Raw genomic sequence first — 17,826 nt, 5'->3', positions numbered from 1 at the left:
CACAAATTGGTGCAGAGGAATGGTGAAAATGTTATGACCATGTAAATAAAATTGAAAAAGATTTCATCAAGTAAGATGTAAGATAGAATAATTGAAATGGTGGAAGAGCAATTTATAATAAATACCTCTTTATCTTGATCATCTATTGAAGAAAAGTGGAATCCTTGGAATCGTTTTCTAGTTCTGAATGAAGTGATTAGTTATAAGTATGATACATAATAAAATTAGTTACATAAAGTAATATACGATTTACTTATTTTTCAAGACATTTTCCTATTACATATTATTACTGACGGGATTGCTTTGCTACCAAGTACCTTAGTTTTGAGTTTCCAATATTTCGGCACTGTTGCAAGCGCCATGGTCACGGAGTAACTGAAGAAATTAAAACCAGACATCGTTCAGATGTGCGTTCAAAAGACCTGAGATTTAAAAAAATCCCACGTTTTGTTTAAACAGTAAGCGAAAAAAAAGTGACTTGAAAATGGAATACAAAATGATAAGGTATGGTAAATGATAAGTCTTTACCAATGAAGAAGCAGAAGTTCAATTTCATGTGTCCTCCATCTAGGCTAGTTTCCATCGTCACTGAAAGTTTGGCTGCGGTCTCAAATTTAGGCTTAATTGAGACATAAGAACTAATGCCGTTTTATATCAAAAATTCATACTTAGAGGTAATCAACCAGGTACAAAGTATTTCCTTGTATGTTAGTCTGCCACTCTTTAGTAAGTCCCGAAATCCCCGCTTCGGCTCCCCTACTAACCATTCTAACCATTGTACACAGATAATATCTTACATGCAGCTTTTCATGTTACTACGTCACATTTTCAAAATCCGCGCGGAAAATCGCTCCTAGCGGAAGAGCGCACTTTGAGCTTGAATATTTCAGTTATTTTTAAAGATATCAAAAAAGTAAAAATACAGTATTCATTCTAATTTTTTGTAGTTTTTTTTGGCATCTTCAACAAAAATTGTGCGCCATGTCCATTGAGGAACAGACGGGCACAGTAACGTGCTAATTACGTTATTACCTTCTAAATGCGGAGCTAAAAGGGACAATTCCACTAAACAGAGACATAATAGTTGGTCGTGAAAGCCGTGGAAATCACAATGGTGGCTGCGTAGCGAGCGGCCGTCAGCACATTAACAGAAACGTGATACAGTAAATCGAGGTGTTCCAAAGAAAGTTGCTTCAAGCCGGTCGGATTACGGACTCCGAATGAAAACGGTCTGCTAATGAGCATCGCAAGTTAATTGCCGCGAGGGGGCGCTTCCACCCTCGCACTGTTTAAGGGCCCGATAAGAATACAATGGTGGACGCAACGCGACTTTAAATGAATGCACGGGTCACGGGTATAATAATTTCTAATAGCTAGCCTGTGGGAACATTATTAAATAGGTAAGTAAAAAGATTCCGGTCTCTCCTTAGACGGTAACAACTTAGTAGATACCTATGTTACGTTCATTTTTCTTTAAAAACATTGAACCATTCCATTTTATTTTCGACATACGAACAGTAAATTGCCTTTTGAGACTACAATTAGACGCCTAATGATGTAGAGTTCAAGGAAACTCTTTTTCCGGGTTACCAACATTTGAGTATGAAAAAGACAAGCACCCATCCACGAAATTCCATTTAGTTGTAGGCATACGCAGGGAACGGTTCGTGCAAAAAAGTCCAACAAGAAAGTATAATGACCTCACAAAATGTTTACGCAAGAAATCGGCATTGGCCGGCAATGTTTGGCAAATACCCTCGGTCTGCGGGTGGCTTGCGTGTGACAGGAAATCTAATAACCCTTGAACGAGTGCCACGTATAAATTTCTTACACAATCGCCCCTGCTTGTCCCTTTTCTGTACTCCAGAGCTGCCCTGTTAAAACATCTCTTTGTCCCCCATCTGTTCTACTGCAAACTGCGAGGGAAATAGAACATTTTTACAAAAAAGACGTCGGCGAAATTGGCTTGCGGGCTCACCTCAATTTATCCCGAATGCCTGAATATAAGCATCTATACTCCGCAGTCGTACTTATGGATGATAAGATTGGACAAAAACTAAAAGGTCTGAGCCGGGTAAAAAGGTACTTACTGCTTACTAGCACTCATCCTACCTGCTACGGGTGAGGTAGGTAGGTACTTGCCTAATGCCATGTTTTCTAAACAAATAATAAGTTTGTATGTTTGAATTTCCTGAAAAACGTTTGTGAATAAGGTCAACTGAATAACTGAGATAAGTTGATACACATCCAGAGTTATTGGTTACAATAAAAGTTGGTTTAATCATAATTTTCTTGCTGAAGTTATTTGAAACTTGTAAAATTCAAAACCTTTTCTATGACAATCATTTAAATTAAGAGTACCTACTATGATTTATATTACAACATGTACCATTAATTACTAAGTATAAATTAGGATTATGCTATATTACTTACTGTACCTTTAATTACTAGGTACATTTATCGCAAATTCTTGTTGTAGTAAGTACCTAATGGCATGTGCTTACGGCCGTTATGAAAAAAACCTTTTGCCCGCGAAGGCGTGTTATCCGGCGAAACAATGTTGATAAAAGAATTTCTCTGTTCGAGGAATGACATGTCCCTTGATCGTAACTCATCCCTGGCTCCTCATATTACTTTCATATGTTGCTCGGAGGTTTATACAGGGTGACTAGATGACTTGATACGTTTTTACAGTTACGTTTCTGGCATTAGGTAGACTTAACTACCAGGAGCATGATCAGTTGCGCATGTCCCAGTAATCCAGTAATAGAAGAGTACGACCATCATCATCTACCACTAGAAGCGTCTGCTCTGCAGCCCGGCTCCAGTTCCGCAAATCCATGGGGCTGGCAGTTTCCTGTTACTTTAAAAATATCTTTTTTTTTGTAAACTTCTCTAACCAGATTGTGTAAAAAAAAATATTAAGTAGAATTTAAAATTATTACAACTCGAAAATACCAAATAGAATAACAGGGTTTTCTCTACCGTAAAGATCTTCACGGGTATTATTCCTACTTCGGGTACCTAATACTTACTAAACACACCCAATATTGTATGGCGGACTCACCACCGCACTACAAAAACCGAAAACGATATGTCATCTAAGAAAACAATTTTGTAGGTGACAAAAAACATTTAAGTAGGTAAGTAAGTACATACTTATGTCGCTCCTTCAATGTAGGTAGACAATAATACAACCTACAGACTACCTACCTAATGTCTCTACATTACTTAACATTTCTAAACAATGCTATACCTATCACAAAAATCCCCTATTTCTATTACACTGAGCTTAAAATGTTTAATCCTTAACCTTAGTTTTTTTTTTTTTTAATAATATTTATTTTGTTTTAATAATTTAACCAGAATGCACGTACTCCTGTGTTATCATTTTATTTTCCTTCAAAGAAAATGGTTTTTAGTTTTCTCCGCACTCTTCTTACGCGACTTGAAAATAGTGCCATCTAGTTTTATTATTTGAAACTGAGGCAAGATGTTGCCATGTCCAAAACAGCGTTTGATTACTTTTTTTTTTCAAGCAGTGCGAGGATCTATTTGCGTTATGTTCACCTAGATGGCAGTAATTCACAATACTACCAAAAATGAGATAGTAAATAGCGCTACTAGTGTGTTAGAGGAAGAAAGCACGACTTAATAACCACGAATTTCGTGGTGCGTCATATGACATTTCGTCATGACATGTTTTCTTGTGACGTTTGTCTTTCCTTCCCCAAAGTGTTTTTTTCTGAATTGAACTGTGCTGTGCGGACTTGTAAAATATGGCTGGTGCTTTTTACAGCGAAAATAGTGATGTTTCAGCCATATTCTTCGACTTGGACAACACATTAATCCAGACAAGAAAGGCGGACACGAGAACATGCAATAAGGTAATTTTTGACTAATTTTTAATCGTTTGACATTGCCACGGTCATGGATGAAAGTTCGGAACGAAGTGCGCGCGCTGTCATCGCAGGTTTTCTACGTCGTTGTGTCGGTCCATGATAGTTTTGCTTGTTCGTTACATCGCGTGTTGAGCGTTCCAGTGTGGGGTTATAAATAGATTTCATAGTTGGAGAACGTGAGCTCGACGTCCAGATTTAGATATTTTGGAAGAGAGTCCGCGCTAATTATAAACGTGATGTAGATCGAGCCGCCGTCAGACGATTCAACTGCGGCACCCTGCGCTCAGTGGAGCGCGAACTGCTGCGCTTTGTGATCGCATCGACCAGTGTTTAGTTTGTGACAATGGGTGACATATCGGAGCCAATTAAAAAATGCGTGCTCATTCTCAAGTCCGCGAAAAGCGACACCGAGAAGTTTGCCGCGCTCTTCATGGTGACCAAACTGGTGAAGAGCAAGGATTGCAACTCCCAGGCCAAGAAAGCTCTGTTTGAAGCCATTGGATTCAACTTCTTGAAGAAACTCCTGACCAGCAACAGTGTGCAAGATGACTGCCCACCCTCTGTGTACAAATCAGTGGCACTTTCAATCCTCACAACATTCTGCAATGACCCTGAACTATCAACCCACCCTGAAATGTTAGCGAATATTCCAGTTTTTCTCGATATTGTGCAAACATCTGACAATGATGATTACGATGATAACCTCATCATCATCAGTGAAGCATATACATGTCTCCAATGCATCGCAGAACATGAAGTTGGCCAAAAAGCACTTATTGAAGTTGGTGCCATTACCAAAATGTCAGAAATTTACTCGCATCAAAGTTTCCAAACAGATGAAGCCCTTAATATCCTGGTAAAACTTGTGAGCCGATATGGTCCCGCTGCCTGGGGAAACGACCCCAAACCATTCCATGCTTTGGTCAACAAGATTGCTCTGGACTTTGCCACCGATCAGTCTGAAAGGAAGTTTGAATTGGCCACTATACTGAGTGCCTTACTTTATAGTTGCAACAAAACAACTGTTGTCCCGAGTTCCCAAGATGAAACTTGGCCTCAAAGCATTTACAAAGCACTGCATGATATTCTTACCAGCAAGATTGGAAAGAACCAAAGAGATCCTGCTCTGAAATTAGCTGCAAACATACTTGATTTGCTAGGTGTTGAGTGGGCCATAGAATGTGGTGAAGAAGAAAACCCCAAGAAATTCTTCCTCTTGTTGCTGCAATTGTGTGCCATTGAAGTGAGGATGCAGTTGGAAGATAGAAGTTTCAAACAGGCATTTTCTAACTGTGATTTAGTTACCTCTTGCTTTATTGTGCTAGAGTTATCAATTAACTACATGGCTACCGACCAACTTGATTTGGAACAGAAAGAAAAGCAATCGGTTTACACTAGTCTAAAAGGTGCATTCAATGCTGTTGTATCCATTTTGACAAAAGTGTCAAATGATAAGAACAGAGATAAATTGCCAGATGCTGAAAAAGTTTTTGTTTGTGCCATGGTGAGAGTACTAGTTGCATGGATCGCCCAAGAGACCACAGCTATGAGAGAACAGATTTATGTCCTACTTCCTTACATGTTTTCACTGGCAAATGACTCGTTCCATGCATACCGCTCTAGGAAGCTGGCCGAAAAAAATAAATCAGAAGGTGAACCGATGGACACCGATACCAGTCTTATGGGACAGATTGATTTATTGCGTTTGATGTTGCCTGCTCTCTGCCACTTGGTTGTTGAGGATAAGGCCAGAGATATAGTATTAAACTTAAAACAAGAAGATATTTTGTATGAGGCCATGAACTTCCATTGGTCCATTGTACATTACAAAAAACCTCCAGTGCCAAAGTCAGAAAGGGGCAAGGTGAAGACTCAACCTGAACCTGAACTTGATCCCAAAGTCTTAGAAGATATGAAAGATTCTAGAGCAGCTATGGTCAGCCTTTGCAATATTTTCATGAACCTTACAGTGCTAGCTCCAAAAGTAGTAGAGAACAGTATGTTGTTCAATACTCTTCTGAAATTCATTTTTAACAATTTACCAGAATTGAAGGACATCCCTGACAACCTTGTTCTTCATGGGCACTTGGCTGTATTAGGCCTTTTGTTGCTCAAACAACAAGCAAGCAAAGTCAAAAAGAATGACTTCTCAATATGCAGATACATTCAGTCAACGATCAGATTCCTTTGGGATGCCTACAACATTGATGAATCTAATGACCCCACAGCGTTGGTAGTGTCAATGTCATACAGAGAACATTGGAATGAAATAGCAGATTTGTGGTTCCTGGGTATGCAAACTATGAGCGGTGTCCTAACAATGGTGCCATGGATATCTGAATTTGCCATAGAGAGTGGATGGGCTGCAGGCATTGCTGAAATGCTCGCTAAAGTCAAAGTTGGCACTTTACCCCCCAATGTTAAATCTGCATTTGAAGACTTCTTGTGTAGACTTGTAGACTCAAATGAAGGTGCTATCCCTGTCCTAAAGAAAGGTGGAGCTCTTAAGATGTGCAGAAATCATAGGTTGATGGATTTGGGAAAAAAGTTGTTTGGAGACTAAATGTTGTACTAAATTGCAATTTTGATTGTATGCCTACTTTTCTTATGTTAATAAATAATTGTTTTTCATTTTTTTAGCAAAAGTACTTATTTTTTTTTATTTTCTTCTACACAATCTTACATGTTTTCATACATCATCATAACACATATTTTACACTGTAAATAAATGTTCTTACTAGATAGGTTTCAAAAACATTTTAATGTCTGCTATAAGCTATATCTGACCACTTTTTTAATGTTGTTATTGATGTAATAAAAGGATGATAAAAAATAATAATAAAGAAGTTTTTCAACTATCAAAAACTTTTATTTAAACATTAGTAGAATAGTTTATAGAAGCTGCTATTGCAAGAAAGGACATAAAGAACACACACCCTATATGCATACATTTTGTCAACATAAATTCACAGCACCAAAAGCAAGCACTAGATAAGACTGCTAATACTGCTATAGTATCAACACATGTAAATGTCCACAAGAGAAAAACTCACTATGTAGGTAGTAGGAAAAACACTCTATAGTAGCTGTGAAAGACGCGTATCAGCTTACAGAGCCGGAGCTGTGCCAACGCTGCAGGTGAGTGAACGAGCCGACCGCGGAACGTTGACCCCTTCTATTCCTGGACTAGAGATACTTCCTTGGAGATGCCACTAGTAATTGGATTTAAAAGCCCTAAATTGGCTCTGGTGTTATTTACGTCATACTTGAATAACCCAGAAATAGTGTGTTTAAATTAAATTCACGCAAACAGGTGCTTTTTCAGGCATTGCCTGTATTCAGGCACAAAAATTAAGTCGACTAATTATCACACCACTGTATTTATTAGAACTACCTGCAAGTTCTGCGACAGTTGTCCATTTTCCGCCGTCTACCCACAATAATTTTTTTTCTTTAAATTTTAATTACAAGATAATTTCATCCAATTTCCAGCTAGTGGAAGTTCTGCAGCAAGAGTACGGGCTGCCTCAAGAGACAGCTGTGGAGAGTGCCACGACGTTCCTCCGAGCGTTCCGGGCGCGGCCTGATGATGACTCCTTCGCGCTTGACGAGTGGCCCGCGCATCTTTGGCGCAACTCGCTGCCGAAGAACTACAGGCATATCGCAAGTGAGTACTTTCATACACTTCATCATCAGCCAAACCTTGGGGAAGCCATTAAAATGTACTAACATTTACTGGTGGACAGTGGCCTCCCCCAAGAATTTCATACGTTCATTAAAGGTGGACGCGCACCTGTCCGCGCCGCAGTCCTCGCATTTTCATTGCCTTGCGCACTTGCCGGCATCGCACTCGCCGCCAGCTTGTGAAGTCAGTATACCTACAGCATTTTAGGAAAATGTGCGGCGTTCGGTGCGGATAGGTGCGCGATGCTCTATACTATTTCATATAAAGTGCGATGACTGCGGCGCGGACAGGTGCGCGTTCACCTTTATACATAGGAAACACCCAGATGAATAAGCAGATAAGTTTAATCATGCACACAATGTGTACTCGTATTTTACGCCGAGTTGCCGATCGAACCCGCAATATTTATATTACATCAACCACTAATAAAGCCAGATAGACATACATAATTTTGTTACACAGGCGTGTTGACATTCTTAAATTTATTTACGAATGTACAATTTTATCAATGTGGTCCAATTATACTAATGAACTCTAATGATCACTGCATTGAAGTTTAACTGTATTATTTACTGTAATGATTCACGGCAATAATGTAACGAGATTATTCAGTAGTCTCCAACTTATACCCTGTCAACTATCTGTGACTATAGTTTACACGGAAGGCACCGATACGGTGCCGTTTAATTTTGTTAAACGCACCTAAACAAGATATGAGACTGGTCCTAATTTTGACGAATTTAGATCAATATTTTTGATTTATTCGCGTTAATCTTCTGCGTAGTATGTACCTAACTTGTTATCTGTAGCGCTGTATTTGTTTGACACGAATTACGAAATTACGAACAACATTTATTTAGTAATTTGTTATTTAATTTTGGTAGCTCGTAGATTACCAAATATAAATAAAAGATAACATTCCAAGAGTAAAACAAACAGAACTTATATAAAGGCGATTGCCCCCGCGACAGTGCTGCTACAATGACATTGCTACCGAATATTATGCAATATTATTTAATTAATGTATCTGTATTATTAACACAACATTTTTATCGATAAACTAAATTGTATCCTAGTGTCTCTAAATTAAGAGTTCGCCTTTACAAAAAAAAATTATAGTGGTGGCAGCACTTTCGCCTTCCATCTTCTTAGATCGTTACAATACAAAAAAAAACATAAAATATGATAAGTTCAGCTTATGTTCGGATACCTGTTACATAGTATCAACAATATTATTGGGTATCTAATTTTATCCTTTACATCTGCTCTTCATAACACTGCACGTTTTAAATGAAACATAAACAAATAATGATATTTTGTACCTTATGAAGTACGCTATAAAGTTATAATTTTCAAATGTGTGAATGTAAACACACGGATGTGCCCTTTATTTCATCAAATATATTAAATCTCTCCTCATCTTATTTACCTAGCCAGAAATAGAATGAAATAAATACATCGCTGCCTGTGTCATGAAAAATTGTTTAAGCTTCTGCCAAATACCCTTGAGCCTTGGGTGGTAGGTACACTAGGTACCTACAAGTATTAGTCTCAAATGTAGTTTTCCATGCGAAAGGACGTTAAAGAACTTTTTACTTAATATCTATTATATCTGTCAGCTTAAAACGTCTGCAAAGAACTTGTTCGTCTCTACGAAAATACGCACTCATTCGTGTGAGCTTATATTTCTGTGACGTAACCGTACTACTAATTACATCTCTTATCAACCTAAACGTTTGATGAAACTAATCACGTTTTAATGTGGGTAGACCTCACGTGTGCGACACAGTGAGCAACAAATCTCTTCTACTTCTTCATCATAATTACAACTTCGCCGAATCATGTTTACTCCTTGGCAATGTGCCTAGGATGTCAGCATGTGCATACTCCCTACTCCCTCCCACTTTTGTGTTCCTTTGTCACAATGAAGCTATAATTAAAAGCAATTACTAGTCACAACAACAGACAAGTCACCACATTTACACAATATTGTGGGCTTTGTGACGTATGACCTTATGACATATTATGACGATGCCCAGGGGATAGGCCGCATTCTTCTTCAAACTTTATGTTGCTAATATCTTCATGGAAGTAATCTGCGGCAACTTTGAATCAGGGTTCGAGGATATACACCGTGTTACTTTGCATTCTTGCCATATTCACAGAGATAAAAGTAGGGACCAATACCTGTTATTTAAGATAAACAAGAGTCTCCCATAAAGAAAGTACACTGAGTTTTTAGTAAATTTGGTTTTGCAGTACAAATTGGAATAAACCAATTTTGTCTCGCACTTTCTACAGGTGCAAGTGGAATAAACCTAGTGGGCGTGGCCTAGTTCTTATTAATCTGTGATGTTGTATGGCTCTGGGTACCAGCCTTTTTATCCAGTCATAATAATTATTTTAAAATACTCTTCAGTTGATTTTAGATTTTCCTTTCTACTCTCAGTTTCTACTTAACGGGCTTAGGACCGTCAAAAATACGTAATAATTATTAGGCTTTTAATTAACTTATAACATTGTTCCCTATTTTTACAAATTAATAAATTAAGTATGAAATGAAATCACCTTATTCACAATTAATTATTTATTTATGAGTTCCTACTTACAAAGTTTACGTACTGCGAAGCAAGTGTTCAAAGTGTCCTCCGTTCTGATGAAGGCACAGCCTAGCACGGCGAAGCGTAGGTATTTCGCTTTAGTTTTCGCAACACATAAACGTTTTGTCTCACAGTTTCGCTGAAGCAATCCTTTCACGTAACACGTTTACACTTTTTATCTCTTCTGCGCATACCAGGTCGTTTCAAGTCACTCCAAAAATAATAGTCCATTGGTGTTAGGTCCGAGGATCGTGGTGGCCAAGCTACTGGACCCCCTCGTCCAATCCACTGTTCACCAAACGTATTATTCGCGCACTTGACGTCCTTATTGTGGGGGAGCACCATCCTGCTGGTAGTAGAGCATTTGGTGTAACGCTAAGGGTACGTCATCAAGCATTTCATTTAAGACGTCTTGCAGACACTCCAAGCACCATTTTGATTAAATTATTCGTTGTTTGAATAAACTTCAGTCATTTTTGTATTATTTATAACGTGATTTGTGATTGATGGATTTCTCAGTTTTTTACAAAAGTGTCAAAAAGACATTTTAAAGACAATAGATTGCAATAGATATTTAAAAAATACAATAAAAAGTAAAAAAGTCTCCATCGCCATCGCTAACATAAGTGATGTGCATGAGTTACGATAGTTAGTGATGTGTTTAACAGATTGTCGATAAAATAAAATATTCAAAATTAAAAATCAAAATTTTCGGGCATTATTTTTTAACGGATTTGTGTTCAGTATCAGTAATATAGTTACCTCTGTAAATATGGCAAGAATGCAAAGTAACACCCTGTATATCAAGGGATATATATCAAGATATATATCGGACTTTTAAAATTTGTTACTGTATTTGTACTTTTTGACATAAGATTTTTATTTTTTTAGTTGATTTTGCCGTATTTAAAAGAATATTTTATGTTTTTGCTTTATTTGTCTGATTTTAAGGTTTAATAACATGTTTATGTAGCACATATGCAATAGTATTAATGAATAATACAATAAAATAATAATATGGCTTTCATACAAAATTGATATATATCAAAGTTGATATATATCGGATATATATCATAAATATCCGATATTTTGATATTTATAATAAATATCGGATATTTTCGAACCCTGCTTTGAATATAGTTTTACGAGTCGAGTATTCAAAACTGAATAAAGCCTACGTACTTAAAGTCAAAATATTAAAAGAAAAGAATTGGAGCCAACTTTTCGACCACATTATGGATGTCGTTGGTTTTATCTGCAAAATGATTTCATGACTAGTTATAAACAACTCCTACGCACATGTGAATGAAGAATAACGTCATAAAACTGAGTTTTAGGTACTTTAGCAATTTTTTATGACTCCAAGGATTTGGCCCGGTGCCCTTGTTTCAATGTAGACTGCTATTTTATTGTTTGTTGTTCTGCAATTATGAAATTTAACCCACATTTACTAATTAGAAAAATCTGCGGTTTAGGTAATTACCACCACGGTTGCAGCATAACTAATAACGATAGTTAATTATGTAGGTAATCTGTAAAACTAAATATACTTTTTATTATTTATTGTGGTAATTGATTTATCAAAGAAATCCTAAAGGGAACCAACTGGTTCCCTCGTTTCGGGACGTCCCGAATCCTGATCAATAGTAAATATTTTCCTCCCAATGCGAGCGTCGTCTATTTTTAACCTGGAATGTCGCATTCCATTAAGTGTTTACAGAAGCATCAAATATTCCAGCAATAACACTATTAGTGATCGCGACTATATCCTTTTTTTTTTATTTTGTTGCAGAGAATATTTCAGCAGAATGGTTGAATTTGAGATTCAAAAATTTAGCATTAACAAATGATGTAATACATCTACTGGAGACCCTGCGGTACGTTAAATACTTCTTTGATACGATTAATATGATGTTATGCAGAAATATTTGAAACAGGCTACATAAATTTTATCCTGGATCCATAAAAAATATTTCTTCATGATATAAAATAATAAATATTATAGAATGATTAAATTTCAGGCATTTTTCTCTACTTTTATTACGGATTTCTAATTACTCAGTTTTTCATTAATATTGTACGTAAATAATTAAGTATATGAATAAGTCGTATGTTAATAAAAATAGAGAAAATAAAATTATAATTTCTAATGCACTAGGCTGTTCCAAGATGCTAATGTTATTAAAGGAGAAGAAAAAAAATGTTTAATTAGTTTAAAAAATTAGAAAATGTAAAATGTAACATCTTGGATCAGCCTTTCCGTGCTGAACTTTGCATGGTGTTATGTGGTACACTAAGATGTTTTATTCATTTCAATACCATCGTAATCAATGTCATATTATTACAACCTTCACTTCACTGTACATTGCGCAGTGCGTTCACTGTAGACAATCTCATACATCCACATTTTGTCTTTCTGTTATTCCAAATTTCATTCATTGATGTTATGCATGCCACATAATACTATGGATACCAGGTACTGATTAATAGAATCTGTCATAAAAGTCAGCTTCAAAGTATTGGGAAGGCATTAAAAGTTAGCAATTAACAAATTAATCAAATTATAATAATATTATGGATAAAATTATTTAAATTAAAAATTGCTAATGTCTTCGCAATCGTATTGAGCTGGCTTTAAGCGCATGTTGCTAATAAATGACTTGTTTTTCAACAGTTCAGTTGTTGCTCAACGAGTGACTAAACTCGGGGCGCCGCGTGCGCAACACTTAGGTTTGAATTGTATTTATAAAATGTATGAGGGAGTACATCACGGAGAAGGTAATACCGTTACCTCAACAATGTTTCTTGTAAAACAGTGGATATATTTCAGCACTAAAGTCCAAACTTGAAGTGATGAGAACTCATTGGTTTTAATTGATCCCTAAATACTTTAGTGCCATTGAAAAACAGGGAAATGTATCAACTGTCTTACAATTACCTAATTTAAAACAATCACGCTATGTTGAAGTATTTACAGGCTTTCCACTTCAGTGCTTTTAGATGACAATTTATTCAGTAATAAAATGTACTTTTATCAGAAGCCACTCAACATAGTAATAGCCGTAAGATTCATTTCATTGGCAATTTGTAGAATAATACGAATTGTTTGTGAAAAATCACCCTGTGTGTATTCAAGTCTTGAAGTGGTCTTGCATGATTCATAATAACAATATGTGTAATTTTAAAGAAAAATTACAAAATTAAGATCATGCGCATGACATTAAATTCGTTACGAAATTCTGTCATGCGAGATCATTGCGTTTGTGTTCCACGAGTTTAAATTTGAAAATTTAATCTCTGCAAGGTCATTTGCCTTGAGTTATATCGTGTGCTGAGTTACAGCATAGTGTGGAGCTGAAAATAACGAAAGGCTGGTCGATGAATGTGGTACAGGGAGGATTACCTTCTGGGTCTGATCACGAACGGGCCTTCGCGCGCCCAGTGGCAGAAGATCGAACGGCTGGGGCTCCGCAAATACTTCGACTGCGTGCTCGTGTCTGGAGACCTGCCCTGGGAGAAGCCAGACCAGGAAATCTTTCTGGAGGCCTGCAAGCTTCTCAACGTCGAGCCAAAGACCTGCATCATGGTTGGAGACAAGCTGGAAACTGATATCAAGGTAGATAAATGTCACATTACATATTCCGATTAGAAATACAATGTTACCTTGTCCCTATTTTGTCACGAAGTTCTAGGATCGATGCCTAGGTGGAACACATTGTGCAAAATTATTGTTGATTGTATTTTCCTCCCTTTGAATGTGATCCGATCGTCTGAACTCGATTAACTGACACAGACTGACGAAAATTTCATTTATTCGGGAAATATAAAATAACAGACAAATTGACAATAATAATATAGGCCTACCTAATATTGTAAGCAAACCTGTTCTTAATCATATTTTTTCCTTTTTCCAGGGCGGAAAAGAAGCAGAACTAGGCGGTACAGTATGGATCCCCTTACAGAAGGATGAAGAATCGTCAGACTTGCCTGATTTCACTATTGAAAATGTCACAGAGCTACCTGAGGTTCTGCCAAATTCCCCCAAGTTAAAACGCTCTGCTCCCAAAGTTTGTTGATAATGCAGTAGGTAACGCATATTTTGAGTAGATTGTCTATAATCTGTTTTAAATCTCAATCGTCCACTTGAAATATGGGGTTTAGTTGTATTAGAGAGAATATGTGTATCTTATTTATGTACAGTCCTACTTTTGAACCACTTGCCTACATCTCTTATAATGACGATTGTGATAGATATTAGTCGAATTTTCAATCATTGGATTATCTTTTAGTTTAAAATAAGTTTGACATAATGACTATATTTATGTACTAAAATAATGTCAAACAAGATAAAAGTTATTTCAAGATTGTTAAATCGGCCTTCACGATTTCCTGCGTATTTGTATGGGAGCGCGGAGGTGGCCCTCCATGTAACTCATACAAATGTTGGATAATTATTAGTAACACGTTCATTATAAGAGACATATTCTTTATCTGTTTTAGTTACCTTTGTATGTTTTACTTTTGATTATTTTTGCCAATTGAGGCTTAGATTCAATGTATGCGAGTGGGTACAAAAGTATGGACTGTGTATCTTGTTGTCTACTGATGGTTTAATGTAAGCAGTATTCGAACAAAGTACAAACTTTCAACTTTTAGTTACCATTAAAATTTCGCGGAGTTTTAATGAGTATTGCGATAGTGCATAGTTTTAAAAGATGTTATTTTTATTGCATTAGCACATTTATATTTTCATATTTAGATTAGGCTACTTGACTAGACTCAATCGCTTGATTGAGGACCCTCAAATATTTTTTTTACTATAATTAGATTTTGCAGCTTTTTTTAAAAGGAATGGATATTTATCTATACAGTACAGTGTATCTATTTTGAATTCTCGAAACGAGTGATAATATCTCTATCATTATAATGTTAATTTTAAGACATTGACAAGGGTTTAAAGTAAGTATAAAGTATTTTTATACGAGAAGTATATTTTTATTACTTGAAATATAGAACTTCTATGTTAAAGACTATACATATTACAAAGTATCTTGAGACGTGTGTATGAATCATATTATGTACCTATCTGATTATGTATTTATTCTTCAATTTGTTGAGGTTGAGATGGAGGATCTTATTTTGGTTGTACTCTTTATAGTATTTTCTCAAGAGACTGTTTTTCATGTGATATTGATGTAAGTAGTTGTTCAAATTTGTTTTTAGTGTTCTTGCTAAATAGTCAAGTCTATTTACTATTTTGAGTCATTGTAAATAGGTGTTTTTAACTTTTATAATACCGTTCCTTTGTTAACCATCCTTTTAGCTTCGACCTTTTATTCAAAGTAAATGTAGGGAAAATCTCGAAATTAATTAGTATTTTTGTAAGTAAGATAAGATGCAAATCGCTACTTCCTTATTTTTCCATTGAGGAGTAGGTATATTGATATTTGGAGGTCAATACAAAATAGTTTAGAAGTAGACTTGCGACTAGGTGCCATTATTGCTGCCACACAATTAGAAATTTATTAAAAATCTAAATTTTCCCTGTAATTCGTGAATTATTTTGATAATAAAAGTTTAGTTCGAAAAATAACTACTTAAATTGTTTAATTTTTCAACCAAGTTCATCTATCACACAGACATCTTTCTTCATACCAGTTTACCTTATTAGAAAAGTTATGTTGTCTGCATGTGGGAGGAAATGAGAGAATAAGAAAATTCAAACATGAAACTATAACTATAATATCTACAATTAAATAAATAACAATCACATACTATGCAGTTCTTAACATTTTGGCTTCTCGTTTTTCTTGCAGCATTTTTTTCTGTTCCTCCACTATCTTCTTCCTTTCTTCTAAGAATTCTCCATATTCCTGAAAACATAATTATAATAAAATTGAATGCAGTGGTGAAACATGAATTTTTACTCTTATTTTAGAGCATTACACTTTTATTATACGGCTTTTACCCGTGGTCCCCCCAACATGTCCCCCTGGTGGGTCCACGGGTAATTTTGTTTACCCGTTGTCCCACCATTCTGAACAGTGTTTGCCAGTGGGTCTACGGGTAATTTATTTTAACCATGGTCCCACCGCACTAAGTGTGTGATGTGAAGATATCATGGTGCCGTCCTACCTATAATTATTTTCTATATTAATTATAGATTTTTTTTATAATATTATAGATACCTCGGTGACAAGCAATGTTTGCCACTTAGTGCGGTGGGACCATGGTTAAAATAAATTACCCGTAGACCCACTGGCAAACACTGTTCAGAACGGTGGGACAACGGGTAAAAAAAATTACCCGTGGACCCACCAGGGGGACATGTTGGGGGGACCACGGGTAAAAGCCGTTATTATACATAGAGACAATAATTATGTATCATAATATTATTACACTGGACGGTACTCTCCAAAAGCTTCTTGGAATACACATACAAAATATAAGAGTACCAAAAAATTGAGTCTCAGCTCGGCACATACAATAGTAAATCAAATATCTATGTATTTACCAAAGGACAAATTACACTTTTACTAGTTCTCTAGAAAATTAATATAACCAATAGGTAAACTGTATTTTACCTTTGCATCTAACTCCTTCACTATTTCAATACCACAGGTCCTGGCTGATGCTATCAGCATAGTGCAGATTTCTTCTAAAGATTTCCATTCAAGGGGTGGATCTTGTGACTTGATTTTGGCTATTTCATACAGATGTTTCAGGGTTATTTTGCCACATATTTCTTTCACTGAAATAATGTAATCGAATTTTATTTTTAACAAATAATTATGTATCACACTACATGAATTGGAAATAATAAATATAATTTTCATTAGACAATAGTCTTAACTGTTTACATAATGTTGTATTTTATCTTAGTGCAAACACAAATTAAAATAACTATTATAAATACTTAGACCTATAAAACTGTCCTGTCCTGGACACTACAAGTAGTACTTTAACTTACCAGGCTCCATAGCTCCTCTATTAATTCCAGCGGCCTGCAGTAGGAAGTATGAAGCTGGAGGTTGATGAATAGTGAGCTGATAGGATCTGTCCGAGTTAACTTTCACTCTTGTTGGTAATGGTATGCCAGGCTTGATGTTGGCTGTACGCTCGTTGAAGTCTTTGCAAAACGCAGCGATGTTGATATTCCTCTAGAAATCGTAAAAACATTAGGTAAAAAAACCTTAACTGAATTTATGTTTATGACTAAGATTTATTAGACTACTCGAGACCAGATGTTATGAGTGAAACTAGGTTGAATTATGTAATTACTCAATAGAGAACTCACCTGTCCCAGCATTGGACCCAAAGGAGGACCAGCAGCAGCCATTCCTGCTGGAATATGAGTTCGTAGTTTGGACGAATGGTCTACCTTATCTGCTACTTTTTTCATAGATTTAAGTCGAGCCACTGATTTAGACATATCGAATTCTTTAATTTACTTCGCTGTATTGATAATAAAACCCTTTGTTTTGGTAATTTTCTTTCCAAAAAACTTCTAACCTAAAAAATTGTGCAGATTTGATTTGACATTGACATGATAAAAAAAAATCGACTTTTGATCACAATCACAGATGAGTTTCATTCAAAGTGGAGACGTTATAGGTTTTTTGCCTCAACCAAAAACAAA

General features: G+C 36.1%; 3 protein-coding genes across 3 annotated transcripts; 2 read left to right on the top strand and 1 right to left on the bottom strand.

Moving 5' to 3' along the window:
* The first annotated feature begins 3,693 nt into the window (after positions 1-3,693).
* On the top strand, positions 3,694-14,525 carry LOC135080684 (N-acylneuraminate-9-phosphatase). Its single transcript, XM_063975382.1, has 5 exons — positions 3,694-3,887; positions 7,395-7,569; positions 11,980-12,064; positions 13,581-13,803; positions 14,102-14,525. The coding sequence occupies exons 1-5, from the start codon at positions 3,780-3,782 to the stop codon at positions 14,261-14,263; spliced, it is 753 nt and encodes a 250-aa protein (XP_063831452.1). The 5' UTR covers positions 3,694-3,779; the 3' UTR covers positions 14,264-14,525.
* Positions 3,975-6,550, top strand: LOC135080683 (neurochondrin homolog). The gene has a single exon (XM_063975380.1). The coding sequence runs from the start codon at positions 4,246-4,248 to the stop codon at positions 6,463-6,465; it is 2,220 nt and encodes a 739-aa protein (XP_063831450.1). The 5' UTR covers positions 3,975-4,245; the 3' UTR covers positions 6,466-6,550.
* Positions 14,526-15,905: 1,380 nt separating the features above from the next.
* LOC135080682 (large ribosomal subunit protein uL11m) lies at positions 15,906-17,704 on the bottom strand. The gene is made up of 4 exons (XM_063975379.1): positions 17,485-17,704; positions 17,158-17,347; positions 16,772-16,938; positions 15,906-16,060 (listed from the first exon to the last, which is right to left on the bottom strand). The coding sequence occupies exons 1-4, from the start codon at positions 17,617-17,619 to the stop codon at positions 15,962-15,964; spliced, it is 591 nt and encodes a 196-aa protein (XP_063831449.1). The 5' UTR covers positions 17,620-17,704; the 3' UTR covers positions 15,906-15,961.
* Between the last annotated feature and the right edge of the window lie 122 nt (positions 17,705-17,826).

Source organism: Ostrinia nubilalis, chromosome 18 (assembly GCF_963855985.1).
Source record: "Ostrinia nubilalis chromosome 18, ilOstNubi1.1, whole genome shotgun sequence".
Lineage (NCBI taxonomy): Eukaryota > Metazoa > Arthropoda > Insecta > Lepidoptera > Crambidae > Ostrinia > Ostrinia nubilalis.
Note: the sequence above shows the minus strand (reverse complement) of the source record. Positions and strands in the feature narration are given on the sequence as shown.